At 46.2% G+C, this 20,038-nt stretch overlaps 1 protein-coding gene across 2 annotated transcripts in view; it reads left to right on the forward strand.

Annotated features, from left to right (window-relative positions):
* Nucleotides 1–353: 353 nt before the first annotated feature.
* Nucleotides 354–20,038, forward strand: part of MICU1 (mitochondrial calcium uptake 1) — an 84,816-nt gene continuing 65,131 nt past the window's right edge. The window contains exons 1-4 of one of the 2 annotated variants that reach the window (XM_082286078.1): nucleotides 354–410; nucleotides 1,624–1,702; nucleotides 11,314–11,475; nucleotides 19,455–19,647. In XM_082286078.1, the coding sequence (XP_082142204.1) occupies nucleotides 11,315–11,475; nucleotides 19,455–19,647 (354 nt within the window). In that variant the 5' untranslated portion in view covers nucleotides 354–410; nucleotides 1,624–1,702; nucleotide 11,314. The other variant, XM_082286079.1, reaches the window with a different exon arrangement.

The following is a 20,038-nucleotide window of genomic DNA, read 5'->3' on the forward strand; positions in this document are numbered from 1 at the left end:
TACATACGGGCCTTCCAGTATGTGTATAAGCCCCTGAGGCCCCACACACGCTCTTTCAGGCCCTGTACCCAATCCCCTCAGCTCCTACACGCAGGACCCGTAGGAACACTCACCACACGCTGTATAAAAGCCTCTCATGACCTACACAAAGACGTTTCTGAACCCTTACACACGCACGGACCCCCCCAAAACCCGCACCGACCTCCGAGCACCTCACGGCGCCCGGCAAACGCCGAGACCACGCCCACCACGCCCGACCACGCCCATCACTCACAGACCACGCCCATCACCCACAGGCCACGCCCACCACGGGCAGGCCACGCCCCCCGCACCGACCGCGCCCTGTACGCCGGCCCCGCTCCCGGAAGCGCGCGCGGTGGGCGGGGCGGCGGGAGCGGCTGAGGGCTGCGGTGAGCAGGGGCGTGAGGGGGCCCGGAGGTGGGGAAGGGCGGACGGCTCAGGGCTGGGGAGTTCATGGTCCCCGGGGCTGCGGCGTTCCGGGCCCGGAGGTTGAGGGGGGCCTGGGCTGAGTGGGTCCCAGGACCGGAGCTGGGGGGACTCCCGGGCCCTGGGGGAAGTTCAAGGCCCCGGAATATGGGGGCCTTCCTCGGCCACAGGTCTGAGGGGAGTCCCGAGGGCTGAGGAGGGGTTCCCGGGCCCCGGCAGTGGAAGCGGGTCTCGGGGCTAGGGGAAGTCGCAGGCCCCGGGAATGGGAGGGTCCTTCCTCCCGTTGCTGGAGGGTCCCGGGACTGAGGGGTCCTAGGCACCGGGGCTGAGACAGAGGTGCTGCCCGGGAAAAACAGGTTTTCCGGCACACACGGGGCTCAGGATGCCGTGTTCTTCTGGCTTCTCCATCCCCGAGTCCCGCGGTAACACGGTGACTTCACCCCTGTGGAATAAACCCGCGGCTCTGGGGCTCCATCGCGGCGCTCAGAGGAAGGAGGGATCCCGCCGGCGCTCTGGGCCGAGGGCCCCTGCAGGGAGTGTTTTGGGGAGCTCTCACACTGTGCGAGGTGTTAGGTTTGGAATAGTTTTCTTGCTGGGTGCGGGATCGCCGGCGGCGCAGCCCGGGCTTTGTGAGTTATCGTCGTGTGTTAGAGCTTATGGCAAACGACTTTCTCTTAATAGAGGCTTTTTAAAGCTTTAACTCCGCTGAATGGCCCCAGCTGTGTTTGATGTGCAGTTTGCATCGGAAAACCTTTAGGGTGAATAAACTTTAGAGTTAATAAACTGCTCAGAGCATAGAAATGCCTGATGTTTATCACGACCTGATTTATGTGTTCTGTACTTGCCTGTAGTTTAATGAGCTGCTTGGGAAAGATGGTAAGTCTGACTGTGTTTAGTGGGGTCTAGGGGGCTGGGCAGGTCAAACCAGGCAGGATTTTTGGAGGTTTCTTCTCTAGAACCCTCATTGCCAGCTCGGGCTTGAGTTAAAGGCCTGGCTTCTCTTGAATTCCTTTATTCAGCTGTTGACCATTTTCCCCCTCCTGGCTTTTTTTGGCGCAGTCTGAGATGCATTTCCTGAGGTCGATATGTGTAAGCACTGCAGGGCATGACTGCCAGGAGGGAAATTGTGTGCAGCACAAAGTTATGATCTTTATTATGTTTCTTTCTCGTGTTTAGAACACAGCCCAGCTGAGAAATACTTCCCTGTCTTCTCTGTGACCTCTTGACCTGCAAACTGGGAGCAAACACGCTACAGGTGAGGATGGTGTTGCTGAGTGCTGGGCCGTGCAACTCACTGCTCTCAAGTGCTTTAACTCTGATGAATTAATCATTTGGCTGATTGTTACCCTTTAATATACCCTGTGTGGAATTATTCTTGTCCTGAAGCGTTCCCTTGGGCCTTCTCTTAAAGCTGTAGGAGTTGCCTTTTGGCAGTGTGCAAAGTTCTGCTGACTTCCCTGGTGCAGGTGCTTGGGCACAATGGGCCCTGGAAGAAGTTTGTCTGCCTGTAGCTTTCTGTCAACCCAGCCTCAGTTGTGCCACTTTCATAAAATGTAAAAAAAACCCCAACACCAAAAAACCTTAAGTGCTTACTAAAAATGTGTTTGAACACAGGGAGGTATAAAAAAAAGCCCCAACAAACAGACAACCAAAGCTAATAAAAGATGCTTAAACTATGTATTTGTCCATCTGGAGCAGCAGAGCATTTAATAGCTTCCCAGTGCTAGAGGGCAGGGATGGATGGGAGATTGGGAAGGAATTGTTCCCTGGCAGGGTGGGCAGGCCCTGGCACAGGGTGCCCAGAGCAGCTGGGGCTGCCCCTGGATCCCTGGCAGTGCCCAAGGCCAGGCTGGACATTGGGGCTTGGAGCAGCCTGGGACAGTGGAAGGTGTTTACAGTGACTCTTAAGCTCATGTAACCCCTCTTTATTTCCTTGTGAAAGTGGCTTGTTCTCCCAATGACCCATTTTCTGCAGAAACTTTTGTGATATTCCCTAATGCTTCCTGAACTAAAGAAGCTGAAATCCCATGCCCTGGAGGAAAAAGAATGATGTGCCTTGACTCCATCATTACTGTCTGCCTGCTGGGGACCCTCTGGAGTGCCCTGTGTGCCTCTGGTGTCTCTGTCACTTCTCCGTGCAGGTTCCTGTTGCACCTCCCGGGTTCCTGGGTAAGCTCCCAGCAGAGTTTGAGGAGAGATGGTCCCATTGTCCTCAGGCTGCTTAACAGAACAAACTGCAAGATTTGCAAATCATTTGAAGTCTGGGCAGGGCTTTGAAGTAGCATCCCAGAAGGGTTACATTTTTCAGGTGATAATTGAGGGAGCCATCAGCATGTTTAGATCTGGAATGTGGAAATAACCATTTTGGTTTTCTTGAGCAAAGTAAGTTCTGCATCATATTAAGGTTATTATAAAAACACATTCTTTCATGCTGTTCCAGTTGCTGCAGTAACACTTCCTGAAGTGAGCTGGGATATCAAAATACTTGGTTTTTTCTTCCCAAGTTCCCAGTTGACATATTGGGGCCCAATATTTTAACACAGCTCAGTGCAGTGGGGCTGAGGATGCTTGTGTACAGCAACAAAAAAAACCTTAATTATATTTATTCCAGGTGCTTTGTTTTCCTGTTGGGACGTTGCAAGGGTGTGAGTGAAAAAGTGTCTTGGTGTAGATGTGGCTTTGGGTGGGACGATGTTGTCTGGGATAATTTAGCAGGGAACAGTTACCCAGGGTGGTGTACACCTTTGATATGAATATTGCCTTTCTTTTTTAAACTGAATTTTTTTAGGAAAAGTGTGGTGCAAATGGTGTGGCTCTCTCTTCAACACAGAATCATGGAAAGGCCATTAACAATCATCCAGTTCTACCCATTGCCATGGGCAGGGACACCTTCCACTGTCCCAGGCTGCTCCAAGCCCCAATGTCCAGCCTGGCCTTGGACACTGCCAGGGATCCAGGGGCAGCCCCAGCTGCTCTGGGCACCCTGTGCCAGGGCCTGCCCACCCTCCCAGGGAGGAATTCCTTCCTTCCCAATATTCCATCCATCCCTGCCCTCTAGCACTGGGAAGCCACTCCCCCTCGTCCTTTTGCTCCATGTCGTTGTCCAGAACCATTCTCCAACTCTTTCATTAGTACTGGAAGGCTGAGGATGAATATGGACTTGTACATATTCATGGACTTGTAGCAGAAAGTGAGTACAGCCTGAGGCACTTTGTCTCCCTAAGCACACACCATCCGAAGCCTGTGGCAGCCTCACCTCTTAGTTTTAGATTTAAGATACTTTAAAACAGGAAAAATAGACTGTTAGATCATGAGTTGTTTTACTGTGGCTTCTGTGAACTTTCCTGAAAAGTCCTTGGGTAGTAAATTCTGGGTTATGTTTGTCTGCTGCCCTGTCTGTGAGTGCAGTGGCTTTTTTTTTTCCCCCAGACAAACCTGCTATGGTGTTTGCTTCCATGCATTCTGGATTTAACCTCTCTTGAGAGTAGCTTTTAATTGCAGTCCCACCATGTGAAAAGCTCCTTTTCTGTGGATGTGGGGCAGGACAAGGTTGGAAGAACCAGAAGCACTGATGGTTGTAACTGGGAATTTTGTGCTGGGACTGGCACAAGGGTTGGGTTGAGGCTTTTTTCTGCATCTCCAGGGTCACTCAAGCTAAAATTCGTAGTTGTTTCTCTTACTTTAGCTCTGTGAAGTGAAATCTGAGATCCTCGTGTAGACAAAAAGAAAGAAGGTTGTGGTTTGAGACAAGCAAAGTTGCAGCTGACCTGTGCCTGAAACCTGAGTGCTGGGAATCTGTGTGGCTCCAGAACTGGTAACCTGTCCGTGGTGCAGACAAAGCTGCTGTGTCAGCCCCAGTGACTGTGTGGACCAGTTGTGTTCTGTACCACCACCTGAATTTCTGTGTTTTCATTCGTTTGGTGCAAACTTCCCATCTCTGGCATTTTTGCTTCAGGAGCTAGAAGAGCAGTGGGATTTTTGTCACAAAAATCTCAGTTGTGATACAGACAGGTACCTAAGGTGTGCTGCTTGCCTGCCCACTTGGATGGAGCCAAGTGTTTGCTGCTGGCTTTTTCCTGCTGAAACCGAGCTCCTCGGGCTGTGTTCTAAAAGCACTAGCCTGGCTTATCCATGTTCTTTTCTTCTCTCTGAAGTTCAAGCTAATCCAACAATGTGTTGCTGAAAAAGCAGCTGCTGTGATTCAGACTTGCTTTTCCTTTTTTGGGGGAAAGCAATGCTGTAATCTTCTCCTGAATTCCCAAACAATCTCCGTCTGGTAGGTGAAACACAGGTGCTGTGAATTTTTTTGTTTCGGTAAGTTTTTTTTAATTTAAAATTTCTCTGGATAGAAAATAAAGCCACGAAAGTGTGGCTCTTTGAGCAGGAAGAAGCATTTTCTAAAGGAGCACGTGGCCGTAGGTGATGTTTCTGTTTAAAAGTCAACTTCAGCCAAGGAGAAATTACCACATGGTGATATTCAGGTTCTTGGGGGGTTCACAAGTCTTTTTCCTCCTTGTCACAGAGAAATTCAGACTTCACTGTATCAAATTCTGAGACAATCCACTGCCTGTCTCCCTTCAAAAAACCTTTGTCTCTTTCTGGAGCTGGAATTATATCTGCAGGTAACTCAAGCCTGCCAAACTGTCACCTTGTCAGCCTAGAGAGGCTTTTGCTTTGTTCTCAGGTAACTTACATTTTTCTCTTCCAGAATTAATTTTTCATGTTTATTCATTATGAGTTAACGCTGGTTTTCTTGGAGCCAGATGAGCCATAAACATTTCTTAAATTTGACTACTCTGAGATATTTTTGTTTGTTGTGAGGTGCATGCAGATGGGTGACTGTTGGCTGGGAAAGGGCAGGAACTTCAAGGAGAGTGGAAAAGTTAGGAATTCTCAGGGAAGTCACTCCCCATAGACACAGATAGTGCAAGGCAAGTTAAATGAGTCAGGTCACTGGGCAGATGCATTCCCCCTGGCTGTAACTTTTTAGAGGAAAAGGTAAATGTGTTATGTTTCCTACCCCTCTGCCAACAGTTCTTTGATGATCCTTTGCTCCTCAGATTAGTGTGGAGATACCTCTGCTCTGGTGCACTGGCTCGTGTGGCTGGTTTGCAAAGGCAACCTGATTATTTGGGAATAGCAACTAGCAAAAGAAAATGTCACCTTGCTGATTAGGGTAGAAGTAGCTTGTGAAGCAGGATTGTTATCCTTAATAAAGGGTGAGAAGTTTTTTGGTTGGTTTTTGGTTTTACAGCTAAGTTACCTCTGACATCTATGGAGGTGTTGCTAGGGAGTTTTTCATGGCTGGGGTTTGCTGTAATGTTTTCTAGATAGAAAAGCCCAAGGAATGTGCTGCATTTTGGGTGGAGGAAGGGAAGGGAAAGCTTTAACCAGGAAAAAGCAGCATTTGGCATTTGTTTCTGTGGAAGTTTATAGCTGCCTCTTAGAAACCTACAGTTCATTGCTGGAGTCTGACTGTCTGAAGTAGCAAGGAAATATTTTATCCTTGCTGGAGGTGCTATTTTCAGTGCTGCTGCAACAGATGGGACCAGTTTACTGTGTTTGGGTACACTCATTTTTCATTTGTGTCTCAAAAGCTGTTCTTCGTGGTGGTTGCATCCATCCACACTCAGATCCTCTGGTGACTCAGCTTGCAGGTTAAATTTGGTGTTGCTCTTGAGTTTGCCAGATTTCTTCTGCCAGTTTAGTGGCACCAAAGTCTTTCCCCAGGATGTAAACACTCCTGTCTCCCTTTCAAGGGAAGCCCAAACCAGCTACTGTGCTACATCCTTATAAATAATCTAGTTGCAATTACTAAAAGTGCTTTATTAAAGCTGAATCTAAAAGCTTGTGTGTGTCTTTGCAATGCAGCATCTTCTCTACTTAGCCCTGAAAATCAGTACAATTATTTGGCAGAATAAAGCAGCTCATGAGGTGAGGGATGTCACTGATCATCCCTGAAAGGAGGCTGAGCCATGGCCAGGTGTAGTTACAGAGTTGTAGAGTTGGGAATTGGGCATTTTCAGGGCTGAGGATTTTAGGAAGAGGTGAAACTTTACTGCAGTGACAGTTAAAAAGAAATTGCCAGGCTATGGCTTAGGTTTCTGCATTGATTGATACTTGGTAGACTCTACATCAATTTGAATCGTGCTCTGAAACAAATGTGGCTCTTCTCTCCAGCAAAATTAATGTGATCAAATATTTCCCCAATCTCCTACCCGAGGAGAAATTACTTTTGGTGCTAGATTTCATTTTCCCCAAACTGATTTATGTGTCTTGGTAGGGTAATAGCTTCAATAAGATGTGTAATCCTTTATCTCGAAATTGCGCTGGATAAGCTGAAAATTTGGAGGGGAAAAGAGCAGGAGCTGTTGGGTCTGTCTTGGAAGTGGGGAAGGAGTGGATCCGGACATTTCATTAGCTGGAATGCACCTCCTGGCTCCCTCTTAGGAGTTATTCTTATACAAATTTCATGGAATAATAGAATGGTTTGGGTTGGAAAGGACCTCAAAGCCCATCCAGTTCCACCCCTCTGCCATGGGCAGGGACACCTCCCACTATCCCAGGCTGCTCCGAGCCCCAGTGTCCAGCCTGGCCTTGGACACTGCCAGGGATCCAGGGGCAGCCACAGCTGCTCTGGGAAGGCGAAGTCATAACCAATTTTGGCAGGTTGATGCTATGAGGTTTTCTTTCCCCTGGTTTATGGATCTCCATGTTAATGGTGAAACTTCTCTCCTGATTGCTTCACCCTTTCCCTTGTGTATTGACTCTTCCTTCCCACTGGATTTGTTGTGCTTCTTTACCCATTTTAAATTTTCCTTCCCCTCTTCCCAATCCTCTCAAGAAGCCGGAGACAGGAGATCTGGGAGCTATTACCCTCATTCTTCTGCTGTTGGCTCTGGCTTCAGTGAGCATGGCTGAGGGATAATTGACAGTCAGGGGCTGAGATGGGATCAGGTGAGGAATTTTGCTACATCATCTGTTGGGTCAGGATGTCTTGATGTGCTCTGGCAACGTCAATCTTGGCTCTTTAATAAACACACAGCTCTAGAAAGCTCTTTGAGTTCTTAGTGACTCCATCTCAGCCAGTCCCTGCAGGAGTTTTTATGCCTAAATAGTGCCTCGTAAATGCATTTTTTTTTTTTAGAAGATCTTACTGCATATCAGTATATTTAATTTAAATTTACAGTTGACATTCTGCACTAATTCATGGGCTTACCATGTCCTAGGGAAATTGTTCAAATAAGAAGTGCCTGTGACCCCTTCTCTGATTAAAACTTAAACACCCACTGGCTTATTGAATTACTGTTCTCCCTCTAACATGCTTGCCTTGCCGAGGCCAGTTTTGACATCAAAATACTGTTTCAAGTGTTTTATCTGCTCTGGATCCCCAAAAGGGGTACAGAAAGTTCAGTGCTGGGGGGTACCCAGGTGTGGGGAGTCCCTTTCCCACAGGCTGGGCTGCTTAGTGCTTTCAGTCTTGGAGCCATCAGCTAATTAGGGGGCTGGAAAAACAGGAGCAAGTCTTTTTGTTGTCTTCTTTTGGTATCTTAAATAGGATGCATGAGTTGAGATCTTACAGTTCTTATCTGCACTGAAAAAATCCAGAGCTCTGGAAAGATGGGGGAGAGGTGGACAGTTTGTCTCAATTTCCTTGGAGAACAGATTAGCAGACAGAGAGGATCGTTGTTTGGGGAAATCAGATATCCACAGGGAGCCAGAACGGATGTAACTGTTGAAATAATGTTGCATTTCTTCTTTCCAAGTGACTTGGATGGTCTCAGTTTGAATGGAGCCTGTTTTGTGTTGGGTTGGAAGTGGTGTTTTCCTAGTGGGTTTGAGTCTCTCAGTTGACTCTTCTGCTTAAAAAAACCAAACCTATGCATTGTGGCATAAATAAAAGTAGATGGGTCATTCTGTTCTGGAAAAAAGCCCCAACTATTCTTCTGTCCAAGGATATTAATTCAACCTCTGACAGTAACTGTAGAGCTGTTCAGAGCAAGAATTTAAGGTAAGGCTGGCTTATCTCTTGGAAACAAAAATACAATCTGCAGATTCCTTGCAGCTGTAGTGCTACAACATCATAATAACTCCAAAATAATGAAAATAAGCAAACATAAAAGTTAAGTGGTTTTTCTTTTTTTTTTTTTCCTCTGGGCTACTTCGTTGTATCCTATAAAAAAATAATCTTTTATTGTAGTAAATCATTCAGGAATTGGGATTGTTTCTTATTGTAAGCTGTAATCACATCAGTTGATGGGAGTTTTATTCTTGATTTCAGTTTTATTCCTTGCCCTACTGCAGATTGTGGTGTTGAGCTTTTCATTGCTGCAAAGGACAAGATGCTTATTTTTAATCTTTCTAAAAGTGAGCATCAGCTTTCTCAAGTGATCTTGACTTCAATGCCTGGAGTTTTTAACCAAATATACCAAATATCATGGCACTTTTGATTTAAAAAAAGAAAATTGTGAGAGATTGTGGAAATTGCAGATGGAAAACTCAGCTTCCAAAGGGATTTTTTTTTAATTGCTCTGAGATAAGGATGCTCTTTATTTTGGGGCTGTTGTGAGAACTGGCTGCTTTCAGCTCTCTCAGGCAGTTGCTACCAAGTGAGCACTCTGGGTAAACATCCCAGCAGAATTGAGGATGGGGATTGCTGGGACAAAGCGGATAATTTAGTGTTCCTTAAGGCTCAGGCAGAGTAAACATTTATGCAGTGCTAAAGCCAACAATCAGAACTGTTGTAAAAAATCTCTTCAAGCTCCCAAGTAAACGCTCAATTTCATTTTGGCTGATTAAATGATACTGGCAATATTTCCCTTATCCAATACATGTTAGGAATATAAAGCTGTAATTAGGATGGGGAACCCAAGAAAGGGCAACCATAGCTTCTTGAGAAAAGTAACACATGCAGATTTTCCTCTGTATATGGAACAGAAATTCATCCCTGGAGATGAAATGGGAACATTGTGTTTGTGTAGAGTGGAAATAATTTTAAATTTGAAATCAGAGTTTGTTTTCATAACCATCTCATTGTTGTTCAGAGCTGGAGACGATTGGAGAACAGCGCCGGTAGCTGGCTGTATTCCATTAAATCTTGAATTTCAAACCTGTTTGTTTGAAAAGGAATAAACAAAGCCATAATGCTGATTTTAACAGGAGTACAGATAAATATCAAATGGATGCTCTTTGGATGGATTCACTGTGAGCACTGGAATTTGTGGTATTTGCCCATAAACCAGGGTGGGGATGGACAGGCAGCCTGTGGCTTTGCCACCTCCACCACCTCTTGTGCTCCATCCCTCCTCCCTTGTCCCAGGACTGGGCAAAAGTCTTAACCTGATAGGAGGAAAACACTGTTAAGGGATTTGTTAATGACTTTTCATTACTTGATTGCGCCAAGAAGTCTTCAGGTGCTTCTCCACCATCCCTTGCATTAAAAGATACCAGCCCCCAGAACTATCTGCTGAATATTTTGTGTCTTCCCTCCCTCTTCGTCTGTTCCCTTCCCAAATTCCACATCACCCTGTTGTGGAATCCTGACCTGCAGCAAATGGCACTGATAGATCCAGCTCTTTGCAGCGGGAATGGCCTAACACCACCCACAGGAGAGGTGTTTGCACAAACCGGTCCCAGGATGCTCGTTTTTGGAAGCTGTTTTGCAGAACTGTGTGGTGGCATCCTGTGTTGCAGAAGCAAATAGGAACCAGTAGATGTGACTTTATTTTTGTATTCTGTGGTTATTCGCTGCCTGGGAATATGTGAGTAGAATGGCAAGAATGGGGAATAAAAGGAAAAATTAGGCTGCTGCTCCTCTGTTCTGTGATTTTTTTGGGCATTCCTTTACTATTCTGTTCCCAGTTTTAAGGCTGACCTTGTGATTGAAAAAATTGCATCTGCCTCAGAAATAAAACCTTTATTTCACAAGAAAATGCAGCAAATTTTCTTTTCAAAGGCAGCATTTGCCCTTTGCCTTCAATCCTGTGAGCCACCAAAATTGCTTTGCCTCCTGTAGGTGGTGTGTGATGAGGTGGTGTTTCTGTGGTTCCTTCTTCTCTGTTGTAATTATGTTTAGATTTGTAGCTCTGCCTTCCCATTTGTCTCTGTTCCTCTGCACGTGCAGTGGGGTATGGATTGTATTTTATAAGTTTTGACACTTTGAAACTTGCCCTGTACTTACAGTTGAATAGAAATGTTTTGTTCCAGGCTAGCTAAAAAAAGTGATTTAAGAACAGTAGGGTTTTCTTAGGGAAATTTAAAATGCCTGGGTTGGGTTTTATTTGATAGGTTTCCCTGTTATTTGGTTTAATTTGCCTCTTAAAATCCAGCTGTGACTTTCCCTCTGGCCAAATGCCTCTTTCTTGCTGTAGTTGCTTGTCAGATCTACTTGCCATCTTCCATGCCTTGGAAATTGAGAGGTGGGCTGCAAATATTTCATGCAACCACAGAAAGGTTTGGGTTGCACGGGACCTTAAAGATCATCCAGTTCCAGCCCCTTGCCATGGCCTGGGACACCTTCCTTCTAGACCAGGTTGCTCCAAGATTCATCCAGCCTGGCCCCCTCCCCTTTGCAGGGATGGGGAGTCCACAGCCTCTGTAGGAAGGTGAGATTCCTTCTTGATGAGGGTTTTGGGGAAAGGCTGAGGAATTGGAATAACACTGGTAAGTAGCTGGATTTGACAGCCAGGTATGTGCCAGTACCTAACGCTTGCAGGTATTTAATCTGTTCATTAGGCAGATTATGTGCCTCTTTCACAACAGGTGATAAACACCCATGACAGTTATTCTGTGAAACTTTTCCTGTTTAGGAGCGGCAGCACCTGGAAGCTTTGGTTGTTTTCCTAAAGCAGTGTTCTCGTTTCCCAGGATGCTGCGGCTGCGGTTCCTGCCCGTGGCCGCGGGGCTGTCGGCGGTGTCGCGCCGTTACCACGGGACAGCCCCGCACCCCGGGACCCGGCCTAGGCTCGTGGCGGCGGCTTTCCTCGGGACCACTGCAGTGACAGCAGCTGCCAGATTCCTTTGGCAGAGGTAATATACCGATATCTAATTTCTCTTCTGCCCCTGGTAAGTACCTGCGGCTGGGATTAGGACCTGCAGGCGACTCGGCGAAGCGTTCCTGCTTGTCCTGCTTCTGCTGCGTGGGAGGAATGGCTGTGGGTGATTGCTGATTTGCTGCTGGGAGTGCTCAGGGGTGCGACCACGCTCGGGGCTGGCTCAGGCGTTGTCTCACACGGGCTCTTTGATGTGGTTTCCTGCCTGATTTCCTCCCTGCCTGGCGGTTTGTGGTGGTGTGAAGAGAGAAACCTTCGCTTTCGAAGGTTCTGATCGAAACAGCACATCCAGCCAGGATGTGCTCCTCTGGTTTTTTTGTGTCTGCTGGCTGCTTCGTGTATGAAGTGCAGCAGGGGAGCAGAAGGGGACAGTCCGTCTCTTGGGGGGAAGGTAGCAGCACACAGGGTTTATGTGGATTTTAAGGATCAGAGCCTTAGGACACCTCCTGGGCTCTGAGGCTCAAAGCTCATTTCCATAACTGTGGGGAGAAAGGGGATGTTTGGGCTTTCCTGAGGTGGCTCTCACTGAACCCTGGGCCTGTGCCATGTATGAAGTAAAACAGGGACTCCCTTCTCTTCTGTCATGTGGGAGCAGTGTGGCACCAGCAGTGTCACTCAAGCATGTGACTGCAAATAGAGTCTAAAAATAAAGTATTTGCTGAAAGCCTCTGTTCTTTTCATGCTTATATTCAGGTGATTTATTGCTGGCTTTCTGCTCACCTGTGGCTAGAAGGCTCTAGTTTTAATGCAGCGGGAGAAAGGTGATGGGAAATGTTCTGGCTGTTCCTTAGAGCTGTCAAAGCTGGCTCTCTGCTAAGAGGAGTTGCTTGCGTGGAGGAAGAATGCTGTGATCCAGCACAGTGCCGTTTTGTGCTGCATTTTGCTAATGCTCTGCACTGATGCAGTCAGTGCCTCTGAGGGCATGGCCAGGATAACTAACGCCCCTTTTCCAGCAGGGAAGCGAGCGGGGTTTTTCCACTTAAAACCTTATCCTCAGCGTGATCATAAAGTCAGTAGGACATCGTGTCCTACGTAAAGCTGTCCCAGAGACACGGAGTTAATCACTCCCTTCTGTAGCAGGTTCCTCTGCTTTTGAAACCAGCTACATTTTCAGGTGTTGGTGTTGCTTTTATCAGGAGGATGGTGCTTGTGGTAGGTGGAGTGCTGGGTCAGGGATGGATTTCAGGGAGGGATTTTTGGCTCGTGGAGTACTTTGCTCTTCCTTGGGGGCCCTTGGGCACCTTCCTCAGCTGAGACTGCTGATAGAAAGCAGTCAAAGGAGACCCAGCTCTCACCAATCTGGAGAGGCTGACTTGCTGTTATTACTTGGTCTGCCTTTCCTTCTTCTTCCTTGTCTCCTTTGTCTTTTGTAAATTTATAAAGCACTAAATAGAATTGTACAGACTTTCAAGTATTCCTTTCCTGTCTGAGCCATGAAATAAATCCTCAACATCAGCAACTGTAAAATAAAAGTGCACCCAAGCTTACAATATTAATTACTTGGCATAAAGCTGCTGAATAAAACAAGGAAGAAAACTGATAAGTTTGATGTAGAAAATTCTTATACTGACGTCTGTGGAAGTTTTAAATGGGCTTTCAAGTGGACATTTTAGCTTTGTTTAGAGTTATAAGGGGTGAAGTGTAAATTTCCTTTGTCCTGAATATGTAAATTAGGTGATCAGTAGAGTTTGAGAGTAGGCGAGGACAGAATGTTTGTGATGACATCCTGAGTTACTCAGGTAGTCATGTCCTGAGTTAGTACAGGAAGTAGCAGTAAGTATAATTAATTAGTTCCAACAGGTAAATATGTAAATATTTCTTTTCAGTTAAGGCATTAAAGATGCAACAGGCCAGATCAGTTGAACATTTTAAGTTTCTTGGGCTAGATAGGTAGAAGATTATGACGGTGTGAAGAAAGACAGGAATTCTCAAGTGGAGACTGTCAGGTGCAGCCTGAAACCTGTGTGTTTCAGGTGGATTCTGTAGGATGTGCTGTGGTCAGCAGCAGAAGCCAGTGCCGGGGTAAGGAAGCTCACACAAAGGTAGAGGAGAAATCAAGGAGTGAAAAGATACATATGAAAAAAATCCCCTGGTTGTATGATGCAAGATAGACTTAATTGTGTGTTCCCTAAGATAGGAGGTGGGTTGGTGGGATGGATCTTTGGTCCATCGCAGGTAAGTGCTGCTCCTGTTGCCTTCCTTGCCCTCCAGGAAGTCCTACTGCCTGCTTTTGGGGGAATGTATCTCCTCTAAATTATTATACAACAGGAGTAGCTAATGCTGTTCAGTTTTCCTGTGGTGAGGAATGCTTGAGCAGTGCAAATAGCTGAGCTTAGAAGACTAATGAAGTTTACCCTTTCTCAGCAATAACTTAAACTCTGAGGATTTCCAGCTGGCAAGAGAAGCAATTAAGTATCTGGGCATTGGCATAATGAACTGAATTAATTGAAATTAATCTTGATGCAGTCATTGGCTACTCTAAATGAGGCAGTAATATATGAGAAGTACTAAACCTCACAGTCTGTGGCAAGCTTAATGTTTATAAAAAATATTCTGTTACTCATAGTGGTGTAAAACTTGTACTCTCTCGTTCCTGATACCTGTTTGGAGTGTTACGAAATGGCTGCAGATCTGTTCTTCATGTCACAGCCCTTCCTGGCTGAATCTGTGGGCATCTGAGAGCACTTAAATTGGCATTTTGGTGCTGAAGCTTGTTAATCAATCTAATATTGAGTGAAATAAGGGAGCAAAGGTACCTTTGGAGGCACAGAGGGACCTCTGTAAGCAAAGTCTTACCAGTGCTCTTCCTGACAGACTGAAAATACTTAGTTAATGCTTCATTTCTTATCCTTCTGTGAATAAATTAGTGGTAAGAAAGAATAAGGTCAAGACACCTGTGTTGCTGGACTTTGTTGGAGCGAGTCCAGAGGAGGACCCGGAGCTGCTCCCAGGGCTGGAGCCCCTCTGCTCTGGAGCCAGCCTGAGAGAGCTGGGGCTGCTCCCCTGGAGAAGAGAAGGATCTGGGGGACCTTAAAGCCCCTTCCAGGGCCTAAAGGGACTCCGGGAGAGCTGGAGAGGGGTTTGGGACAAGGGATGGCTTCCCATTGCCAGAGGGCAGTGTTAGTTTAGATACTGGGAAGGAATTGTTCCCTGGGAGGGTGGGCAGGCCCTGGCACAGGGTGCCCAGAGCAGCTGTGGCTGCCCCTGGATCCCTGGCAGTGTCCAAGGCCAGACTGGACAATGGGGCTTGGAGCAGCCTGGGACAGTGGAAGGTGTCCCTGCCTGTGGCAAGGGGTGGAACTGGAGGAGCTTTAAGGTTCCTTCCAAATTAAACTGTTTTGGGATTCTATAACTCTGTTTAAGAATGCATTGATTTTTTGCACCAGTGTCCTGGGGGCTTTAGAGTAATTTGCTTAGAATACATTTTTAATGGTAGAATTGCTGGAAATATCTATGCCAGCTGAAACAGAGACTTTAAAAATCTCTCATGTAATAAAACAAAGGAAACCACATAAATCATAGTCAAGAGGGGAGAAACCTGTTTTATAGCTATAGATGTGTCAGATGCAACTTAACCTAATGTAGGGGAGAAAAGATGAAAAACTGTAGGTATTATCCATGTGAGATTATTTTTATTTTTAGAGCTCTGCTGTATTTATATATTGTGGGGTAGAACAAGATGATCTTTAAGGTCCTTTTCAACCCAAAACATTTTGTGATTCTATGATTTTTTAAAATTCTTTGTGAGAGGTGACACACTCAAGAGACTACCCTTGGGATTGCTGTGCTGAGGGTTTTTTCCTAAGACTTCAAGACACATTGATGTGGGAGTGGTGTCTTGAAAGAACACTGGGTTCTCTCCGATGGCTTTTGGTTTCACACTGGGATTTTTCCATGGACACCGGGGAAGGAAGGGATCAGATCCTGGGGGCACAGCCCTATACCCCACTGTGGTGAGCTCTGTTTGGAGATGAAAGCAGCATCTCCTGGATTAAGAAATACCAGATTTATAGCTCACAAGGATATTGGGGTAATGTCAGGATGCCACAGCATGTGTCATTAGTCTGACTGCCTTTGTGAAGATCTTGCCACAAATTTGCCAATTTATGTCAGTGTTGAGTATGTGAGAGATGAGGAGGGAAGCAAAGTAGTAAAGAGTTCTGTGAGTAGGGTGATACCCTGAAAAATTGGGTTGTGGTTCTTCATAATCTCTGGTGAGTTTCTTATTAAAGTTTCAGGTAACTATTTTAGTTGCTGAATAGGGTTGAGCTGAGGGTGAGACAGAGCTCCTTGCTGAAAGTTCTCCTGATCCCTGGAGGTAGCCTGTTCTTATGAGTGTCATGTCCAAACTTGCTTTTGCATTACAGCTTGAGAGCCCCGAAGTCTTAAGTGGCTTTTAAACCTCACTGGGATATCTCCAGATGTTTACATACAGGGAGAACGGCAGCTCTTAGTCAACTGCAGAACACATGTGTCAGGCAAGATTCCTCACTCCTGCTTCTGGTTTCATGGCAGCATCTTTGCTGACTCCTGAGTGCCCAGCTTGTTGTTAGATCTCTTACATTTCCTTCTGAGACTGAACAGCAACTGATAGCTGAGTACTTTGCTACTGCCTTCAGGATTAGAATAGCTAAGCACTGTTATCTCTGGCACAAAGCTCTCTGATTTTTTCATGCTGTTCTGCTTCTGTCATTCAAAGAAGAAAAATACTTTCAAGTGGGGGGGTGTGATTCATTGGAAGACCTGCAACTTGGAGTGTTGTGCCAATGCCTAGTGTGAGTCCCAGGATCCTTCCTGGATTATATCCTATGGTTGCATGCCTTTGGCTCTCTTAAAGAATGATTCCCTAAGAGAGAATTTATCATAGCAGGCCTCTGGTAGCTTGGTGGTTTTGGGGAGGATAAGGTACCTAATCTTACACTTGATTGTTTGCTTTCTCCAAGGATTCAAAGGAGATACTGCTAAGTGGGTGGGAAATAGTCTTTGTTTCAAATTCAGTTCACTGGAGGGAAAAACAGTCTGAAGAGATCAGAACGGTTGAAGCATGGCAGCAGGATTCAGGATCCAGGGCAGGCACACTCTGCGGAGAGAGACTGGTGGCTGGTTTTGGCATGCAGTGAAGGGAGGCTTTGTATTTTCATTTCCCTTTTGTGCAGAAGCTGCAGCACCAGGAATTCCATTGAAAAGTCAGCCTCGTCAAAGAGTGGAGGGGAGAGTCTTCACTTGCTGAGTTAAGTCCAGCAGGGCGCATATTTCTGGAGCTAGGGGCTTTTTTTTCTCCAGCCATACTCTGACATCTGCATTCAAAGACTTTTTTTGTGTGGGCTGAGTGTGGAAGTTGCAGGTGTTGGAAGCCAAGGATTTCAGCACAGGGTGGTAAAATACACAGAGGAGAAGGGGCACGTAGAGTGCTGCTCCTTCAGTGGTTATTTCAGTGAGTAGTTTGGCCAGTGGCCTGGAGGTGAGGAAGAGCTGTTTAAAATCTTGCTTGAGAAGTAGCCTACAGGCTCTGCCTTTCTCCTCAGAGCTCATTTTCCTGAATGCTGGGATGGTGATCTGACTGTGGAGCAGAGTTAATTACCTGGATAAACCAGAGGGAGGAAAAGCCGACTGTATTTAAACAGCCTCCATCTCTATCACTGGAGCAACTGACTTGACAGCCTGATGGATTGAAGGAATGCGTGGGATGTGCTGAAAATGTTTGATTTTTCAATTTCATCTATCCCTTCCCTGGTCTGCTAGCTGTCAGTCAAGCATTACAGGAGCAAATCTTTCCTGATACAGCTATTCTTCAGCATGTTTCATATGGAATAGCTTAGTTGTGGAGATAAACCATTGATTTCCTATTGCTTTTCTGTCCCCTTTTCCCAAGAGATTTCCTGAGAGCTACTTAAGATGGGTGTCCTGCCTGCACAAGGGCTTTCCATGTCAGTGCTGCTGGTGTAGCCTCAGCTGGTAACTGCATATTCCAGCCTATTGCACAGCTCCTCAAGGATGTGCCAGTGCTGATTGAACTTTCAGGAAAGGCTTCAGCAGAGGTGCCAGTGTGGACTTCATGCTCCAAGAGCGATCAGCTGCCAGACTGTTCCAGGGAAATAATTTCCCTATCTTAAGATTCTTGTGGAGGACCCAGGTTTGGATCCTGTCCCTGAAAGTTTGGTTCAGTGAGGGTCTTAAAGATGGTGCTTTGCTGTAAGACTTGCAAACATACATTGGCAAATTGAGATTCAGAGTCTTTTCAGAATGGAAAGTGCATAAAACTCCATTCTTATGTGAAAAGGCAGGATTAATACTGCTCTTCACTGACCACTTGTGTATTTTATTACATCAGACCCCTGTAATGGAGCTGTGTTCTGTCCCACTGTGGACTAGAAACCTCTGAACCCCTATCTGAGCTGATCCCTTCCAGCCCAAACCATTCCATAAATCATAAAGTGCTTTCTTCCCACCAGTACTGTGGAAGGTTTGCAGTTATTTAGCCCATTCCCATCTGTCTTGTACTGCGACTGTCAGTGAATTATTGGATGCTGATAAGGAGAGAGTTGTCTTTTATTCTGGTAGCATTTAATTGAGGGAGCACCTGCCCTCATTTCTCCTTCTTGGGAGCTGATGTGCTGAGATTGCTGCAAGCTGTGGATGATGTTCCTGCCCATGGCAGGCGTTTGGAATGAGAGGATCTTTAAGGCCCCTTCCAACCCATGATTCTGTGATTTCTGGGGAGACAGACACAGACTCTCTTCTGTTAATATTACATACCTCATCTGTGTTTTCCAGGAAACTGGTAGGATGAAGTATGTGTAGCCTTTTGTTTAGAGCTTGGGAGACTTCAAAAATCTTGGTTTGTTTTTGTTTTTCTCCCAAGGCAGCCCTTTTAAAACAAACTCACACAGCTGTAAATGACTACGTTCATAGTTCCAGGCAGTACCAAAGTGGCCAAGGAGCAGCACCTGTGTGTAAGCTCCATACCCTGTGATTAGTCCAAAACAAACCACCAGGAATGCAAAGCAAAGGCAGATTTGCTTAAATTATGGGCAGGCTGGAATGCTTCCCTGAGCTCTGTTTGAGTCCTTTAGAAAGAGAAATAATTTTGTCAAACCGTTGGCTTTGCTGCTTGTGACATGTTAACGGATCCTCAGAGATTGTAATTTCACTGATGTTAATGTGGTCTGAGCTCTGTCTGATTCTAAACTGCTTTACAAGTAAAGCATGGGAAAGCCAGAGCATTGTTTGGCTTAGGGATTTATCCTGCTTTTTATTTAATCATCCCATTGCCAGTTGCAGTTCTGCGAGTTGCTCCTGACTCTCACTTGAAGTGTTGAGTCTTGGTCTATGAATGGAGTTGCCTGAAGATCTTTGTATTTGAACAGCAAGGGAAAAGGGGTCCTGTGCTCTGCCAGAGTTTTATTTTCACCTTGAGGATAAACAACTCCAGTTTTGTTGTCACAAATCTTGCAGCACTGGTGTTTAGAAGAGTCATTGGTGGAAGAAGGGGATAAAACAGCCTGTCAGCTGCTGGAGATAGAAAATAAATCAGCTGAGCTGAAACAAAAAGGTTGTTAGTCCTGAGTCCTGCAGTGCTGATAGTAAAACACATTTCTGTCACTTTGTATATCTTTTTGGGGAAGCAGAGGTGGAATTTAGTGCTAGAGGAGGTATGATATGCCCTTCTCCCAGTGTTTCTTGCATGTCTGGTTTTTGGGAGAGGATGTGATAACTCACTGAGTGATTTGGACTGAGAAAACTTACTGTGACCACTAGTCTGGGTTTTGGTGTGGGGTGGAAATTGGATTACAACAGGGGAAGGCACACTGTATTCCAAGGGGGCTTTTGCTTTGCAGAGCTCCCCACTGAACTGTAGCCAGTGTTTCACTCGGGTAGAGCCTGGCAGGACCATTTTGTTGCAGCCTTAGCACCACTCAGTCACTTCCTAAACGGGTGCTTTCTTTCCTGGGACAGGGCCTACGCAGAAGACTCGTCCTCCTCCGTCAGACACGGCCCGAGGGCAGAGCCGGGGGAGAAGGGGAAACACGAGGAGGAGGAGCAGGAGAGCAGCGGCAGCCAGGGCAGGCGGGCAGTGACATCGTCGGGCGATGAGGAGGTGCCGCCGGAAGGGAAGAAGAAGAAGCGCTCTGGGTTCCGGGACCGCAAGGTACCAAACTTGGGCATCTTGCAAGAGAGAAAACTTGCTCTGTACCTGTCTTTATTTTCTAAGAGACCTCACTGTTTTGGGAACCTACTTTCTTGGCACGTTGCCATGAGTTTCTGTAGGTTGAAACTTCTGTGTTTGGAAAGCACAATACGCTGATCCTCTGAAATGGAGACCTCTTCTCCCAGCTCCACTTGGATGTCCAAGATAACCAAGGCTCCTGCTCTGATGGCTGTTAGGATGGTGCATGCAAAGCAGGGAGTTGGTGCCAAAGCTTTTAAACCATGTGGGACATTCAGCATGTGTGTCTCGGAGTCCATCTCTTTGCCTGTGAATATACACAGTGCATGTAGGAAGCAGTAGAGGATGAATGTGGAAGGGAGGGTTATAGGAA

This window comes from Coloeus monedula (genome assembly GCF_965178545.1).
Source record: "Coloeus monedula genome assembly, chromosome: 8".
In the NCBI taxonomy this organism is placed as follows: domain Eukaryota; kingdom Metazoa; phylum Chordata; class Aves; order Passeriformes; family Corvidae; genus Coloeus; species Coloeus monedula.